General features: G+C 33.6%; 2 protein-coding genes across 2 annotated transcripts; both read right to left on the reverse strand.

Moving 5' to 3' along the window:
• Positions 1-4,262: 4,262 nt before the first annotated feature.
• LOC121264376 (cysteine-rich receptor-like protein kinase 10) lies at positions 4,263-8,367 on the reverse strand. The gene is given in 8 exon segments (XM_041167525.1): positions 4,263-4,867; positions 4,947-5,097; positions 5,305-5,542; positions 5,641-5,851; positions 6,050-6,171; positions 6,276-6,413; positions 7,353-8,097; positions 8,100-8,367. Coding segments are annotated over 8 exon segments (2,010 nt in total). The 5' UTR covers positions 8,178-8,367; the 3' UTR covers positions 4,263-4,540.
• Positions 8,368-15,568: 7,201 nt separating this feature from the next.
• On the reverse strand, positions 15,569-19,638 carry LOC121264371 (cysteine-rich receptor-like protein kinase 10). The gene is made up of 7 exons (XM_041167513.1): positions 18,791-19,638; positions 17,775-17,948; positions 17,276-17,409; positions 16,857-17,067; positions 16,514-16,751; positions 16,184-16,331; positions 15,569-16,089 (listed from the first exon to the last, which is right to left on the reverse strand). Exons 1-7 carry the CDS (start codon positions 19,590-19,592, stop codon positions 15,757-15,759), a joined length of 2,040 nt encoding a protein of 679 aa, XP_041023447.1. The 5' UTR covers positions 19,593-19,638; the 3' UTR covers positions 15,569-15,756.
• Between the last annotated feature and the right edge of the window lie 53 nt (positions 19,639-19,691).

The raw sequence follows: 19,691 nt of genomic DNA on the forward strand, positions 1-19,691 counted from the left end.
GCAAGTTAAGGCCTTAACAAATTATGCATCGTAAGATTCTGCAGCCTTCCTTTTTCTCTCACGTTCTTTCTCAGCCTTCTTGCTTGGAGGTCTCTCAAAAATTACCTCTACGTTGTCATCTATCATGTTATCTCCTAGTGGAGTCGACTCCGCCATAGCAAAGCATTTCCCATGTGGTTTCCTTCTTGTTGACAACATGACATGTGTTGTTGCCATTTTGGTTGGTGTCTCAATAGACACCAACAATATTTCATGTTGTATGCGGCCTTTTCAATCTCTCTATACATAATTTTAGCTCTTTCAATCTAAATATGTGAATGTAACAAGAATGTTAGAATTGAATTTCAGCAATAAAATTTAGAATGAAATTTAGTTAGAAACTCATATATTGTCCTTCTCTATCGCACCACTTGGATGCAAAGATTCTACTTGAGCCACAGCAGGACAAAATTTATTTGTGCATTTTTTGATCACCGACCATCGATTGGTCAATGACCCCCCATAACGATTTGTCATTCTAGGTTTTTTATGCTCATTGTAATAGTTGCTAATTATCTCCCACATTTGAGAGTATTTTTTATCCGTCCCCCGTATAGCATTCATGTTAATATTGAGCCAAGCCGACATGAGGAGATTGTCCTCCTCTACGGTGAAAGACACACCTCGTTATGTTTTCTTACTAGGTGGCCTTTTTTCATCTTACAATTGTGTTGTTTAGAGTCCAATATTATCATGGCTACTGGTCATTAGGGTACTGGATATACCTTGTTCACCAATTTGCAATAGAGTGGTAAAGAATGGATCTTCATCAAATGTGATATCCATCATTGATTCAAGTATAATATCCCAAAATCAGGACTAGACTCATAAACAGTGCTACTAAAACAGCAGCCACTATCTAAAGTGAAATTAAGAACCTAGAATAGAAGCCTCAGGCAGCAGCCACATACAAATATACAATATCTATGATAACCCAACAGTAAAGCATGCATATAGGACACAATCTCAGGCAGAAACAGTGCTACTGAAACAACAGCCACATACAAACAACAACCACATACAAATATGCAATATCTATGATAACCCAACAATAAAGCATGCATATAGGACACAATCTCGGGCAGAAACAGTACTACTGAAACAGCAGCCAAATACAAACAGTAGCCAAATACAAACAGTAGCCACATACAAATAAGCAATATCTGGATATAAACCTTTCTTTGTAAGAAAGATACAAACATGCCCAGTCCAATTTTTTTTTTTCTATTTTGTCAAAGTTTCTTCTCCATCTCCCTAATCTTTTTTTTCCTAATTTTTTCTTTTCTTCTGGATTACATCACCCCCAGTCAATCAAACAACTTTACTATAGCAAAACCATTATGGTATAGTTGGCATATGACCCAATTTACATGCACCATCTCAAATTAAGCATTCTGAGTTCAAACTAACACATGATTAGGAAACAGAAATGAAATTGAGACACGCAGCATAACTAATTCAAATACTAACACACGAGTTCAAACCAACACTAACAGCAGTTTACAGAAACTGCTGAAAGCAAGCAACATAACTAAAAAATAGAAATGAAATTGAGTCCTATCGTGTTCAAATCAAAACTAGAAATTGAAAAACTCTTGCTAAAAACAAAATCAAACCCAAACAACATCAACAAAATCAAGCCCAAACAATAAAATCAATAGTAAAATCAAGGCTAGAGTTTCGAATTTTACCATGTTGCTTGTTGTGTAGGAGAGAAACTGCTGCGGTGCCGTGCTAGAGACAAGATGGAAGCTTTTTTAGCTGCGGGAGAGAAAGAAGGAAGAAGAAGAGAAAGAAGAGAAAAAAAAAAACTAGAAGAAGAGAAAGAAGGAAGAGGAAGGCAGAGACGCGAGAGAGGGAAGAAGAAGAGAAAGAAGAGAGAAAAAAGAAGAAGAAAGAAATCGCGAGAGAGAAAGAGGGAAAGAATAAGGCAAAGACGCGAGAAAGGGAAGAAGAAGAGAAAGAAGAGAGAGAGAAAAAAAAAAAAAAGAAATCGCGGGAGAGAAAGAGGGAAGAAGAGAAGAAAGAAGAGACATGAGAGAGAAAAAGGGAAGAAGAAAGAAAGAAAGAAATCGCGGGAGAGGGAGTCGAAAACAATAAACAATTCGTTTAGACTTGGTACAGTTCTTTTCATCTTTGGAAAGAAAGATAAAATTACTGTAGATCAAATTTCATATGAAATAGGTTTGGCTAATTCAATGTGGGTCAACTATCTATAAAATTATTTAAATTTAAAGATGAAATAGACTTTGAAGAAGGCGATGCGGATGCTCTTAGTCACTACCTAAGCCCTACAAAGAGGGTATCGTCTTAAAAGATGTTCAGAAGGTAAGCCACCACTGAAAACAGTGTAAGCGGGTGCACTGTAGTTCGTTGTCTTGAGATATTTTTTGGAGAAATTCTTAGTCCCTTTTACAAGATCACCGGTTAGGAAGAGCGATAACCCAGATAGACCGGCATCGGAAGAGCAGATCTACAGAGGAACAATCAACCCGTGCCTCTTCAGTGGAGCGTGAGGGACACGCGGTGGTGGTATGGAGTCGGTAAAATTTTCCATTCAAACTTAAGGTTGTTAAAATGAGATAAAGATACATATGTAAAATAAATTTTAATATTTATCATTTATTTAATATTATATAAAAATAATAATAATATTTGTAATCATACAGTACACAAATGCTGTACATTTTTTAAAAAAAAATGAGTAAATACGAGATCCACATAAAAAAATTTAATTTTTTAATAGTGAATCACACTCTTTTTTAAAATAATTACGTGACACTTATGCACTCTATAATTATATATAATATTACTCTATATAAAATATTTATATAAATATAATAAATATTATATACTCCGCTTTATATATTTTATTCTTCGATCACACAAGAGTTTAAAAAGTCCTGACACGGTATCCGCCTTTTCAGAGTTCATTTTCATTGGGTTAGTCATAATCCAACTTCGGTTAAAATTTAGCTAACACATTTCTTAAAAGTCCCACGTTGGATTAGGTATTGGTATATAAATTTGATTATAAGCTACAGTAACTCAACACAGTAACTTAACCAAATGAATTTTATATTATTTCTCACTCCTTTGTTAATATATTTTGTATTTAAAGTTGAAGTTAATGCAGTTTGATAGATGGATTTTTATGTATTTTAATATATAGATTGTTGAAAATTATAAAAATAAAATAAAAAGTATTTAAGAAATAAATAATGCATTAAGGGGATGTTTAGAAATTTTTTTCATCTCATCTCATCCCATTTCATTTCATTTCCAAATATCATTCAAATACAAACACTTTCAAACTAATCATTACAACTTTCCCAAATTTTCAAATAAAAAATAAAAAACAATTCAACTTTTTCAAATCTCAAAACAAAAATAATATTAAAAAAATTATATTATAACAATATTATAAATTTATAATATTTTTATTTAACTTTTTTTCACTCATTTTCCAAAAACTCAATAAATAATTACCTCAAACTATCTCACTACTATTCACAAATTCTCTTACAATTATTCATAAAATTTGTATCTTATCTCATTCTCTAAACATCTCATAAGTAGATAAAAAAAAATTAAAAAATAATATTATTTTATTATTAGAAAAAGTGAGATTGCTAATCCAATGTTTAGAAAAACTTTCTAGGGATTAGCCAAAAGCTAAACAGTGGCATATGGCCAAATTTGTCTAAAATTTTGCTTAAACCGCCAAACCCACATAAAATCCTTTTATAAACAAGATTCTAATATTTTAAAATATATGTGAATATTAGTAAAATAATTTGAATTAGAATATTTTATTGAGTTTTGAATAATGAGATAAAAAAATTGAATAAAAATATTAAAAAATTAAAAAATCATTTGAATATTAGTTTTGAATATTATTTTGTTTTAAAATTTTTAAAAATATGTATTGTTTTTTGTATTTTGTGGAAAAGTTGTAAATTAGGCAACAATTAAATGAAAAAGTTAAAGATTTAAAATAAAAAATACTTTGTGATTGAATGATGTTTAAAAAGAAAATATCTGAAAATACTTGTGAAAACAAATATTTACGGTATATTTCTCCATGCTTACTCGTAAACAAAATGACTCACTGAATTTTAAGTTTTGATTTCCTTCGGATGAACTGATACTCATTGAAGTTGCAATCGATCGCCATGCTCAATTCTTCAACATTCATTTACACACTAGGCAGCCAAATTATATTTGCAATCAAAATTATCATGGACCATATATATTTTTAATTAAAGTAAACAAGATTAAGTTGGCATGCATGCATGACAGACGCCCAGCCCCCACTTATTCATGCTCAACACCATGCATGACGACTAATTAGCATAACATACCCCAAACATACAGAAGGGACGTTTCAACTCATGATAATGTTCGACCTACTACTGCACTTGGAACCATTGAACATAATTTTCTTCAGTTCCTATTCCGAGCAAGTAAAAGATCACTCAATTCGGATGTATATATATAACTATCGAGGGTGTAGTTCAGTAATGGATGCTTCATTGACTGACAATGGTATCGATGCGCTCGTGGATTGACCTGATTCCAGAACCCTGGTTGGCATGTCTGTTTTACTGCGAAGGAAAAATGCTGGCTGCTGAGGCGCTTGCAGTGTAACGGAGTGGCTACTGAGTGTGAGAACTATTGACGCCATGGAGGGTCTGTCCGCCGGATCTTCCTGAACACATAATAACCCAATATGGATACATCTCATGACTTCGTCTCTTGAATAAGAATCTCCCAAAACTGGATCCAACAATTCCATGGGCGTACCATCCCTCCAATGTATCCATGCCTGCATCAGTTTTTGTTATAATGTAATGCAAAGATGATATTAAAGAAAAGGAAAACAATTACAATTAGATCAAACTCACATAGCTCAAGAGGTCCTCAGCACCATCTGATTCATAGAAAGTACTGTTCTTCTTGCCACTGATAATTTCTAGAATCAAGACACCAAAACTATAAACATCTGACTTCACAGAAAATTCTCCATGCATTGCATACTCGGGAGACATGTAGCCACTGCAAACCAGCACCAAAAATACGGTTGTGGTAAGAGACCACGAGAGTTCTTTCAACCTTACTCACATAATACTATTTATTATGGTTTTAACGAATGATCCAGTTTCACCTATGTTGTTAGATTTAAGCGATATATATGTTGGGAAAAACAATGAATTTACCTGTATTTCTGATCATGAAAAACAAAAGAAAAGGTTCGGAGCTTACTATGTTCCAACAACCCTACTTGTGTTTCCTTGAGTTTGATCAACTCCAAAAATCCTTGCCATGCCAAAATCTGAAATTTTTGGATTCATGTTGGCATCTAACAATATATTGCTGACTTTGAGATCACGATGTATAATTTTGAGTCGAGAATCTTCATGAAGATATTGAATTCCTCGAGCAATTCCGTCTATTATCTTGTAACGCTTGGACCAATCCAGCTGTCTTTGTCTTTCAGGATCTACAAGTTCATCAGAATAATTATTCGTGTTAGGATAGATAAAAAAAAATATCTTCCCAAAGTTACAATTTAATCAACATGTCACGAGTTGGGCATACCATATAGGAAATTGTCAAGGCTTTTGTTGGGTATGAATTCATAGACGAGTATCCTTTCTTCTCCTGCCATGCAAAATCCCAATAGCCTCGCTAAGTTTCTGTGTTGAAGCTTAGCTACCAATACAACCTCATTCTTAAATTGTTCTGCACCTTGTCCAGATCTTTTTGAAAGCCTCTTCACAGCTATTTCTTGTCCATTAGAAAGTGTACCCTGAAAATGTTCAACGGTCAATCTTTACAACAGTTTACTTTGCACAATTTATATAATTCCAATAAAAAAAAATGTGAACTCCAAATCACTCATAGTTGTAAGTCTTTAATTTACTGTACTTAATGAAGTATTACCTGACAAAGTGATAATAGTATTACTGAAAAGAAAGAAACCAAGCAATGTAAAGCAAACCCATACCTTGTAAACCACACCAAATCCACCTTCACCTAGCTTGCTGTTTTCGGAGAATTTGTTCGTGGCAGCTTCAATTGTACTAAAATCAAATTGCAAGGACTCTACAGTGGTAATATCATTTAAAGCTACAAATGCAAACAATAAACGTAAGAGATTGAAATTCAAAGAGCAGCATGTAAAATTACAAACACAAAAACATAGAAGCTGATCATAGCTATATATTCCTTACCATTGTCTCCTTTTCCTGCATCCAACTTGTTTCTACCTCTCCTAATTAGGAAACAGCAGCCCACAATGAATAGCAGCACGGCGACAGCAATTGGAGCAACAATGGCGACTGTCGTGGTTGTTGAGATTTTTGATTTTCCTGCATAAACAGCAGTTACGACTCTTGGTGAATAAGCATGTAATTTGGACTGGTCCAAAGACCATTAAGCACAAACAAATACAAGCACAAAAGGGAAGGCAGCTTTAGTTAAGAAAATAAACTACTAATGAACTATACACTTTAGCTCCCGAAAAACGTAATTAAAAAATAAAAAAAATAAAAAATAAAAAAGAAAAGGAATGGATCGAAATTCGAATAGAAGTTTGTCTGAGAATAAAGATCTTCGATTAAAAAAAAAAATCATATAATCAAGATTATCACATCAAGTCAAGTTTTACTCCATCCTTTGTCCACTTGCTAAGTGGCCATGGCCCATCGATACCTTATACTAATGGACTTCTTCTGTTCATATATTGGCAGTTCTAATATATTAATCTCCAAATAATTTTTAAATGTGGACATGGCAGAAGGGAATTAATAAATGAATGTTTATATAATAATTCAACTTTATATATATATATATATATATACATATTTGCACTATCACATAGTTCATCACTCATCATTGCAAACTCATAATTGCAACCCAACTAGCTAGGCATGACTTCCCGTTTGTCCCTAACTTTCCTATATTTAAATATATAAAAGTTGAAAGTATATTAATAATATATATTTAAATATATAAAAGTTGAAAGTATATTAAAATATTATTAGAATATAATTTTTAATTTTTTTATTTTAAAATTCAAAAAAATTGAATTAAATTAACAAAATGTAATAATTAAATAAAATAAAATAAAATGACATTATTTGGGGAACTAGGCTGAGAGGGATACATAGTGCTATACACGGTGTTCCTATCTGCTTAGGACCTAGGTTGCCGTTTTCCTTGTTTCTAATAATAATAATGATAATAATGATAATGACAATGATAATAATAGGAAAATGAAAAGCAGCCAAACGGGTTCTCCACTTTACCTTTTGATCCAGATGCAGACCCCGTAGGTGGAGGCGGAGATGGAGGCCCTTGCGTAGGAGGGGGCGCCGGAGATGCACCCTCGTAAAATGGGTACAATTCGTACCTAACATTACAACTTGGAAACAGAACCCTTCCCCCTTGCTTCCCATTACAACATATCGGAAGACGGTTGATAGCTGTCTGGAGACACTGGTAGCAATCGGTGCTAGACAGGTCCGGCGTGCATTGTACAAGGTTGTACAGATTTTGAAACTCGGAAAATTTCGTTGCATTGGTTCCAAATTTTTTGGCTCCGATTGGAAAGTTCGAGGCCCTGCTTGCCAAGTCAGTCATCGTCGTGTTCACCAGCCGGTTAAATCGGTCCTGCTCCGTGATGTTCTGCGTGTTCAACAGAGAAATCCTGGGCCTTACGGCCACGGTGGAGAAGATAGATTCGTTGGAATAGTGAATCATGCACTCGTCGTACCAAATAACCGCAATCTTTTCCTTGGAACACTTAGTGGCGAGCTCTTTAGTCGCGGTAGCCACGCATGCTTGGCACTTTTGGGAACTGACATCGCCGCGGCAGAGGAAAAGGCCGTATAGGATGTCGGAGGTGTTCTGGCCGGAGGTAGTGTTGTAGAATTCGATGTTGCGGGTGACGTTGGAGGAGAGGGAAGAGAGGAGGGATTTGAGACTGGAATTGTAGAGGCTATTTTGGGAGAAGGTACTGTTTTCACAGACGTGGTAAAGGGAACTGGGTCGGCGGCAAGAGTGGTCAGGCTGAGGGCGGCAAGCATGAGAAGTAACACGACGGGAAGAAAGAAAGTATTGAAGGAAAGCATTTTGATGAAAGAATCTCTTCCACTTTGAAATTGTACAAGATTTGCAGAACTAATTTGTGAAATCAACCAGGAAACAGAACAGATATAAGCCAAGCCTGGACTTGACTGCTGAAAACGCAAGGCAATTGCCTTCGAGTAGAGGGGGTCTTCTTGACCCAAGTCAACCAAGCTGGCGCAGAGCGAGGCAACCTTTTCTTTTCATTCTTCTTTTTTTTTTTTTTAATTTTATTCATTCATTTATTAAGGTGGCAACCTTTTAGGACGTGAGATGGGAATAAAATTTCATGAATAATAATAAAAGAATAATATTATTTATTTTTTTATTATTTTATAATGTGATATTAAATTATTAAAAATTATTTATTATATTTTATTTATAAATTTATAATTTAATGTCACATCATAAAATGATAAAAAGATAAGAAATGAATGATTAATAAATTTTTTTTATAATAAAATAGTTTGTAAATAATAATAAGATAATTTGAGTTAAATATTTATTAAATTTTAAAAAAGTAGAAAAAATTTAAATAAAAAATATTATGAAGTTTAAATATTATTTTTATTTTAAAATTTAAAAAAAATTTAATTATTTTTAAAAAAAAATATAAAGATTAATTTAAAAATATTTATATTTAAAGTATATTTAAAAAAAAATGAAACGAAATCACATAATATGAGATGAACATATTTCTAAACGTCCGTTGATATCTGACTCTTCCGCAGCAAAGGGGATTAGGTGGAATCAGAAAATAAAAACAAATTTATTTATCCGAAAAAATAAATTTCAATAAAAATAAGAAAAAGAAGAACATCCTTATAAGAGTATTGGTATTAATTTTATCAAAAGTCTAGTCAAATATAAAATATGATAAATTCAAAAAAATAAAGCTACATTAGATTAGCTAAAGAGATAAGTGTAAAATTTTGAGTTACAGTAAATGGATGGATTTCTTTAAATTTAAAAGGTTACTATTCACTTATCAAATCTATTTTTTATTTACTTTTAATTTTTAAATATTTTTTTATTTACATTTAATCTCTAATTATATTGTAATAATAATATAAAAATAAAATAAAATTATTAATTAACATATAATTAATATAATTGTAAAATATAAAAAATAAATAAAAATATTTTTATTAAAAAAATAATATTATATTATTATTTTGATAAATTTAATAATTAATTTAATATAAATTATGACTAAAGAAATTTATAAAAATTATATATCTTTCATCAAATTTTAGAGAGAATTTCGATGGGGCATCAACGCTGTAAGCGTGGGATAGGGATAAGATAGCGTAGTATCGTTGATAGATGGATGGATGGATGGGAGTTATAAAATGACGTCTCTCTCTTTCTCATATCTCCCATGAAGCGTACGGACATTTGGTTAAGCATTTTCTCGGAAACAGACGGGAACGAACATTTATTGGGCAACCAACCATCAGTGCCCTGAATTTCAAGGAGTTTACTTTTCTTCGGGTCTCAATCACTATAGCTTGGCTCATAATTCAGTGCCTTGCTTTTTCTTTTGAGTCGGCCGGCTGTGACCGATATAACTCAGGAGTTTTTTTTTTTAAAATTTAAAAAAATTAAATTATTTTATATATTTTATATAAAAATTTAAAAAAATTATAATAATTATAGAATGAGATGAGATAGTTTTGTATAACCAAACTAACATAAATGTTTTTCTTTATATATTATATTTTTTATATATTTTTTTATGTCTTTAAACGATTTTTTAAAAATAAATTCATAATATAATTAAAAAATATTTACTTAATTACCAAATATATATATATAATTAAAAAAATTAAAAAAAAAAAAAGAGTGTCGCAATCTCAGTGAGTTAAGCATTATTCATGTATATATGTATGTATTTGCCAAGGAATTTGTGGTTAACATGGTTCAAAAATGGCTGCATCACCGCGGACCCATTCACAGCTAGAGGAAAACACGCGCAGATCTTGGCTGTATCTCGTATGATTCGTAAATGATAAATGATATTTTAATTAGCATCGCATAATTTTTTTTAAAAATCTAAATAAATAAGGATTCACATAAAAAAAATTAATTTTTAATGGATTAAATTCTTTTTCAAAGCTATTGTATGGTATTTACACACTGTATATAATATTATTATTTATAAATAATAGTAAAAATAATAATAAATAATTTATCAATATTAATAAAATAATATGAAAATTTCTCATGTAATTGTATTCTCAAAAGATCTTAAAACAATTGATTACCATGTTTGTATTAAAAACATGTGAGTGATGATATAACATACGTTGAGATATTGGTGATTTGATTAGAAAAGACAAAAACATAGGTTGAAATGATGGAGGCTGATCAATACGTTAGGTCGGATATTAATAAGCTATAGCTACTCTAGTGAGATGTCAAATTTGTTACGTGCGCCATATTTACGGTCTATCATAATAAGGGTTAACGTCGCATATTTTTTAATTAAGTTCTGACAATTTAAATTTTTAAAAATAGGCTTGTAAAAGATGGTGAAAAGTGCAACTAGGAGAAGGCAGCCTTGGAGCCAAGAACCTCTGATGTCAAAGTTAGTAAATATTTTTAGAAATTTGTAAATAAGTAAAAGCGTCTATAAATCAGAGAGACATTCTTGCACTTAAGATCTGCTATTTATACTATAAGTCTGGGAGGACTGATCGTGCCTGTCCCATGAAGTCTGTATCCTTTATACTGTTCCTTATGTTAAAGTCTTTTAAGGCGGTGTAGCTCTGCGACGGCATTATTAATGTGACGTGTAGCCTGGATAATAGAGCCATTAATGCGGCATGGTTCCCTGACCTCCTTCTTCCAGACTGCCTTCCTAATTGTTCGTTGATGTGTTTCATGTTAATAGATAAAGGGTTCCCCACATATTACACCTACTATGTGGGTGGGCACTCGAGGGCTAGAAATTACTCGAGGGTCTTTAGATCGACAAGTCTTATCCCTTACAGCACCATCCCTCATACAAGTTGTGTCCAGATGACTCTTCCCGTGGGTCGAGTTGAAGACTATTTGTCCTGGATTGGGCCTTTGATCTCAATTCCCTTTCATTCATAGGCTTGTTGGGCTTAATGGGGGAAAAATTCCCTTAAAATATGGTTAGAGTATTCGCATTCAGTGCCCTAAACGTCATTTTCCCTTATAATTTGGGAGAAAGTTGAGGATTTTCACCTCAAACTCTCCTCCATCTAAATCCCTAAAATAGGGTGGTAGAATTCAAATGTTATAGTTTAGGGATCCACTATATATCTTGAATTGTTCTTTTCGTTAGCTACTGCTTGTTACTTCTATGTCTCCCTCCCTTCGATCGTTGGGTGCCTTCGTCGTTTTCGCCCCTCTCTCGCAACGTAACCACCATCGACGAAAGCCCCTTCATTAGTTCATCATTGTAAGTATCCCTATCCCCTCTCGCTTTCCTCTATTGCTGGGTTCCTTCATTCTCATTCGCACACATTAACAATTTGGCTTTAAGCAGTTTTGAAATTTTATCCATTTGGAATCCCCATGGGTGTTTGCACCGAGCTTTTCTATCCCATTTCACTAAAGAATAAGGTTCCTCCATGACTGAATTTTTAGATCCAACATTTTGACATAAAATCCTAGATTTCCTTCAGGTTTTCAGATCTCCTTCAAATAAATGTTTTCTCAGATTTTTGTTGCAATGTATTTCCTCCATTGCTGTGATAATTATTTTCTAGACTTAGATTTGTGACTATTTTTCACTGATTTGTGAATTGCAATTTGGGGAAAAAAACCCTAAATTTTTCTGAGCAATTTATTCCTCCATGTGTTGAGCTTGCCATTTTTCTATGCTTAAATTTGGGGCTATTTTTTCACTGATCTACATATTGCAAATTATTAAAAAAAAAAACTAGATATTTTTGCCTGTTGTTGGATTGATACGTGTTGTTTAGTTGCTCTGTGATGTTGGATTGGTCTATACTGTTTCATTGCTCTGTGTTGTTCCATTACGACCATGTTTGTTTTATTGTTCTGTGCAATTTCATTGTTCTGTATTGTTCCATTACTCTTTGTTGTTTCATTGTGAACTTGCTATTTCATTGCTCTGTGCTCTTTCGTTGCTCTGTGCTGTGATTTGCAATTAATAGTTTGGGATGAAAATCCTAAACTTGTTCTCAAATTATAAGAAAAAAGGACGTTTGCAACACTAAATGCGAGTGAATATGTCTTACTTTAGTTATGCCTTACTTAAATTCATGCAATTTAACAAGAATATTGATTTTTTTTAATTATGTCTTATTTAGTTATACTTGATATTGTTGTGACTTTTTTTTCCTTCTTATGCTGCTTGAGTTGTGGTTGAAGAACTAAAATCATTAAGTAGTTGAAATATTTCGTTAAGTTGTGAGTATCCTGTCCTAAATTTTTGTCATCTAATGGTTAATTGTTTATAACTTTATACTAGGAAATTAGCACAACACAATGAAACAACACAGAGCAATTTGTATACTTGAGGGTTAATTCACAAGTGTTAGTAGGGCCTTATCTATATGGCAAGGTAATTTTATCCCTAATGGCCATCAAACATTTTGTAATAGTTTTCACAAAAAGAAATTGGGGTTTAAGGTTTTGCAATCATTTTGTGATTGTTTGCTGATTTTGCAATATTGTTTGGGTTTTCTTTGGTTCTTTGTTGTGATAGAGAAGTAATGTATCTCACCTAATGTTTGATGGATTACCTTTTTCGACTATTATGATGATAAAACCTCGTGGTGACACAGAAAATTTGGTACATACCTACATGCCAAAGTAACTCAAACGGCCAATAAGTAGTGGCAATCGATTGTTACAGCCATTGGATGGTGCCAAATCTCGTACATATTACCATTCGGTTATTGAGCCAGCTAGCAAAATCACCCAAACTTTGTTCTCATGTGTCTAACATGTCTACCAATTGTTGTGTGTGTCTATAATGTTTTAGAGATGGATTCGTAAGTCTATGGATATATTTATTTCACCAACCTCATAAGTCAAGGTCCTCAACTCGACCTCACTTACGGTGGTCAAAGTGGCACTCTCTTATGACTGTTGATGACTTTTCACCCATAACACTCCTATGACAGTTCAATAATATCATCATCAATTTGATCATACTCGATGTTCGGAACCTGATTATGATCAAGCTTGTTTTTTATAATCATGTTATGCAGAATAACACATACTTTCATTATATTTATTATGTCCTTGATCATGAACATTTGTGAAGGTCTACGAACGATTGCGAATTGTTGTTAAAGGACCTAAATGCACGCTCTACATTCTTTTGTGCTAATTCTTGTGCCGCTTCAAAATGTTTATTCTATTCCTCTATGGAGATGAAATCGTCTTTACAAAAGTTAACCACTTTGGATAAATGCAATTGGCAAGATAGTACCCCATAGTGTAGTCTTGCCATTGACTGAGTAATTTATTAGAGGAGCACAACTTTGGGTTAGTTCCATGAAAATAATAGATCTCTCTAGCACATTTATATCATTATGCGAATTAGGTAATCCAAAAAACTACATGTCATATCCAAAGATCATACGAAACAACTGTTTTTAAAATACTTGTTGATTCACGACAATAGCTGGAGTACATACTTTTCTAAGCAGCAGGACAATTTTTTCACTTCCAATACATGCAATCAATGCTTTTGAACATCCTTGAGAATCTACATTATTCACCAATCGTGAATAATCAAGTAATATCATTAGCATTTGGAGACCACAAATATTCCTTAGAAAAAACAGTTACGATTGTCTTCACAAAGTTGTTGAGCCTCTCCATTGTGATGTTTCCTCCAATCCGTATGTATTTATCCATTAAATCACCAGTTACTCTATATGCAAACGTTTTAATGGCAGCAGTTAATTTTTACATAGAAGATAAACCAAGTCTTAAAACATTATCTTTTATTTGGATGAAGTATGGCTTGTAAGCTTCAACCTCATGTTAAATACGAAAAAATAGTAGACGACTCATACTGAATCTCATTCGAAAGAGATTCGAGGATATACTAGTGGTTCTGCAAAATAGTTACAAAATTGTTGTTCATGTCCTTAAATATGATCACGCCGAATATATTTACGATGTTGGCAATTGTGACCATGCCTCGATGTTGATCCGACATAGTCATTAAGAATAACCTCCAACTCATCTTTTGAGGATAAATTAAGTAACAACTTGAGGAAAACAAACGAGCTATTTGATGAAGGGTGTGGAAGATGAGGTCGGAAATTGAAAATTTCTAAGATGAAATAAGACTTAGGTTCAGGAGAATGTGACCGGAACCAAAAGACCTATTTATACAAAAAAAGTTACCGTTACAATAGGACAAAAAAATGTTTCTGTTGGAGAGAAGACAAAAAATAGTACCTTTGGAGAGAGAACAAAAAATGTTACCTCTGGATAGAAGGCAAAAAATATTACCGTTGAAAAAAAGACCAACAAAATGTTACCGATAGAGAAATGACAATAAATGTTATCGTTGGCGGAAGGCTGAATAGAATTAAACGTTGGATGAAAGACAAAAACTGTTACCGTTACACAATGCAAATAAAATATTATTGTTATATATGTGGACAAAAATATATTACAAAAATATCATCACGTTGGAAATCGTACATATTTAAGAAAAAATTATTATTCGTAATACTGTATTAATTTAAAAAGTATTATTGTATCCTGGTAAAAATCTTATAAAGTGTTTACAAAATATGATTGAATGTGATTTTTGAAAATAAGAGGAAAAAAGATAAAAGAGTTGGTAGTTAAGAATGAAAATGAAAATGAGAGAAAAAAATAATAAAGAAAAAATAGAAAAAATTTATTTTAATAGAATAGGGAAAATATAAAAAATGCGATATAAGAGGTTTTTTAAAGATAGGTAAATTTTAGGATGAAATTTAATGAATGATGTATTTTAGTTAAAATTTAGAAAATTTTAGACCCCGTTTGAATACAGAAACACTCTCAATCCATCTCATCTCATCTTATCATTACAACTTTTTTAAATTTTTACATAAAATATAATAAACAATTCAATCTTTTTAAATCCTAAAATAATTATAATATTATTTTATTCAACTCATCTCATCTTATCTCACTATCTAAAATTAATGAAAAAAATAACATTTTATAGGAAATCGGATGGGATGCTCTTAGGAGTGACGACGACGTATAGGGGTCATTCCGCTTAAAATATAAGATATTTCGATGATTGTACTTATTAATCTAATAATTTTACGTATAGGGTCATTTAAAAACACTTCTTTAAAAAAAAGGAAGAGAATCGGTGGCCAGCATAGTCTCTGTGCGATAAGCATTTCCCTTTGTCGGATAAGTGTGATGATGTGGGGAATTCGTCCATTATTACGCTTGCTTACAAGAGTAGGGTTCAAGTCATAGATGCCTTCTAGCTAGACTTGTTTTTATTAAGACACGGATAAATACCATCAGCAAGCTACTTGAGTTTTCTAAACCTGGCACTCAGGTCGCATGTTTTCACAATATTTGCATATGCCTTGTTTCCTCACACTATCGAGGCTGTGGTTCGATAATGGGCGCGTCATCAACAGACCATGGCATTGTCATGCCAATAGATTGAGTAGACTCCATCCCCATTGTAGGTATGTTCGGGTCAGTTCTACTGCCAAGGAAAAATGCAGGCTGCTGAGGTGATGGAAGAGTGACCGAGTAGCTATTAAGCATGAGAACAACTGATGCCATGGTGGGTCGATCCGCTGGATCTTTCTGAACACATAATAAGGCGATATGGATGCATCTAATGACTTCCTCTTTCGAATAAGAGTCTCCCATTGTTGGATCCAACAATTTCAGGGGGCTTCCGTCTCTCCAATGTATCCAAGCCTGCATGTTTTATCAAGTAATATTGGTCAGAATATCTCCTTGCACTTGGAGGGTATGATAAAAAAAAAAAAACAAACATCTTGTTTATACTCACATAGCTCAAGAGGTCATCAACATGCTCTGATTCAAAACTACTGTTCTTCTTCCCACTGATGATCTCTAGGACTATGACACCAAAACTATACACATCAGATTTCGCAGAAAATTCTCCGTGCATTGCATACTCTGGAGCCATGTAACCGCTACAAAGTATCACCAGAAACATATAAGCAGTGTTACTAAAAGACGTAGGAAGGCTATGGCATATGTTTCTTGAGATAAAAATTTTGTAATGACCGTCTATTTATTTATCCTTAATTATTTCTGGCACTTGAATGAATCCGTTCTAATGTTCCAAAACAGAGAGAAGCAACTTAGAACTTACTATGTCCCCACGGTTCTACTTGCATCATTTTGATTTTGATCAGCCTCAAGAATCCTTGCCATACCAAAATCTGAAATTTTTGGATTCATATCTACGTCCAACAAAATACAGCTAACTTTCAGGTCACGATGGATAATTTTAAGTTGAGAATCTTCATGAAGATACTGAATTCCTCTAGCAACCCCGCCCATTATCTTGTAACGTTTTGACCAATCCAGTTGTCCTTGTCTCTTAGGATCTACAAGTTTATCAAGATGAAAGAGACTTTTCAATCAATAAATAAGGAACAGATGCACATGCATACTGATGTAAAACTGTTAGACAGATGTTCCGGTAGACATACCATATAGAAAACAGTCAAGGCCTTTATTAGGAAGAAACTCATAGATAAGTATCTTTTCTTCTCCTTCCAAGCAGAATCCCAATAGCGCTGTTAAATTTTTGTGTTGAAGTTTCGCTGCCAGTACAACCTCGTTCTTAAATCGATCTACACCTTGTCCAGAGCTTCTCCATAGCCTCTTTACTGCTATTTCTTGTCCAGGAGGAAGGGTAGCCTGCCAATATTGGTACTTCAACCAGCTTTAGAATAATTTTCATTGTAGAATTAATAAAATCCCGACTTCAAAAGGTTATTAAAATTCTGAATTTGTTCGTATTGAAATGCAATAAATTTGATAGATATGGTTCTTTTGAGAACTATTAGAAAATTGGAAAAAGAAGAACTGAAGAAAGTCAATAAATGAATATCGATTAATTTATTACCTTGTAAACCTCCCCAAATCCACCAGAACCTAACTTCTTGTCATTTGAAAATTTGTTGGTGGCAGCTTCAATTGTTCCGAAATCAAATTGCAAGCAGTCTGCTGTTGCTATTTCCTTTGCAATTTCATTTGCAGCTATGTATCCCAAAAAAGGAAGAGATTATATAGCAATTTGTGCAGACATGAGGATGCAAAGTTTATACCATTAGTGATTTAGCTATATGATAGAGATAGTTTACTATTCTCTTCATCATGATAGAATAGAATTGTCTTATTTCGAGTTGTACTAAAACACAAAGGATGTGTGGCATGTTTTCTCTATATTTATCATTCCCACAAGTGGAGGTCAAAGAACAACTTTAATTGGATGAGTATAGAGTACAGATACATGTTTGATTTTCTATTTTTTATTTTTTATTTTTTTTCCGGGGCAGATAGATGTTTGAATCAAAATGTTTAAGAGTGAGATCTATTGAACACAAGACAACTTAATTGCATACCATTATAGGTTAGGACATGATCTGGTTTCTCAAAACTTGATCCTTTTTCTTCGTTCAACTTCATTCTTGCTGATCTCCTAGTTAGGAAACAGTAGGACAAGACTAGGAGCATCACGGCGGCAGCAATTGGAGCAACAATGGCGACTATTGTTACTGCTGAGATTTTGCTTTTTCCTGCATAAGAATATCATGATTCATTGATATACGAAGCAGTACCATAGTCAATGAGGAGCAGTGCAGATACAAAGATATCTTATCTCATCTCATCATTATAATTTTTTTAAACTCTCATATAAAATATAATAAACAATTTATCTTTTTCACATCTCAAAATAAAAATTATATTAAAAAATTATATTCTAACAATATTTTATTCAACTTTTAACGAAACATCTTATCTTATCTTATCTCATCTTATCTGCGTAACCAATAGAGGCTAAGTTTTACGTACACTCATGAGTCATCTTACGTATATGAAGAGAGATCAAGTAAGACGAGCCTTTGAGGTCAAGAATTCCAAAACTTGTTTGATGATCATTCCGGATCCATTCAGATATTCTAACAATATCTCAAAGTTATCTAATAGGGAAAAATACACAGTTTTCTCAAATCACTACCAATTTCTAAGCACTCCTTAAAATATTTAATTTTGGCAATCACTCTCACGCTTAAAAAAAAAAAATAGCAACGAGTCAAATGACTCCATTTTCAATTAAAAAGATGATATTATTCTATTCGAATTATGCTACTCGACATTCTACGCTACATATTATATATATTTATTTTATTTATACTAAAATAATTGAGTTGTTCTGCTCAACACTACATACTTATTATGAATAAATAAATAAATAAATAAATAAAATGTGAGGTTTGGGATACTAATCAAAATTATTCTATTCCTAAAATGTTAGCGAGGCCTGAAATTGACACATCGTTACTTTTTCCGTTACTTTATAGACGGAGAAAGTAGCAAGTATAAACGGAGAAAGCAGTGTTAAGTCCGGTTACGGAACCTGCAGATGGAGGTGGAAGAGCTGGCGTAGGAGGCGTCGGTATCGCAGTTACAGTCCGGTAAAAAGGGTACAATTCGTACCTAACATTACAACTGGGAAAAATAACTCTTCCCCCTTGCTTTCCATCACAGCATATAGGAAGACGACCGATAGCTGCCTCAAGACACCTCTTGCAATCGGTACCGGACAGGTCCGGCGTACACTGTACAAGGTTGTACAGATTTTGAAACTCGGAAAATTTTACTTCCTCTGTCCCGTACTTCTTAGCACCGGTCGGGAAGTTCGAGGCCCGACTTGCTAAGTCAATCATCGTCGTGTTCACCAGCCGATTAAATCGGTCCTGCTCGGTGATGTTCTGAGTGTTCAATAGAGAAATTCTAGGCCTTACGGCCACGGTGGAAAAGATAGACTCGTTGGAGTAGCGAATCATGCACTCGTCGTACCAAATAACAGCAACCTTTTCCCTTGAACATTTAGCGGCGAGCTCTTTGGTCGCGGCAGCCACGCATGCTCGGCACATTTGGGAAGTGACATCGCCGCGGCAGAGGAAGAGGCCGTAGACGGGGTCGGAGGTGTTCTGACCGGAGGTGGTGTTGTAGAATTCGATGTTGCGGGTGACGTTGGAGGAGAGATAAGAGAGGAGGGAGTTGAGACTGGAATTGTAGAGGCTATTTTGGGAGAAGGTAGCGTTTTCACAGACGTGGTAGAGTGGAACTGGGTCAGCTGCGTGGGTACAGGTCAGGCCAAGGAACCCGAGCATGGAAAGCAACGAAAGGATCATGGAGCGATTGAAGGAAGTCATTCTGATAAACCAGTTGCAACTCAGACATGGAATGGAAAATTATCATAAGCTAAAGCAATGCTAAATATATTTTGTGCAACTACTGATTTTTTTTTAAAT

The sequence above is a fragment of the Juglans microcarpa x Juglans regia genome, chromosome 5D (assembly GCF_004785595.1).
Source record: "Juglans microcarpa x Juglans regia isolate MS1-56 chromosome 5D, Jm3101_v1.0, whole genome shotgun sequence".
Classification (NCBI taxonomy): Eukaryota; Viridiplantae; Streptophyta; class Magnoliopsida; order Fagales; family Juglandaceae; genus Juglans; species Juglans microcarpa x Juglans regia.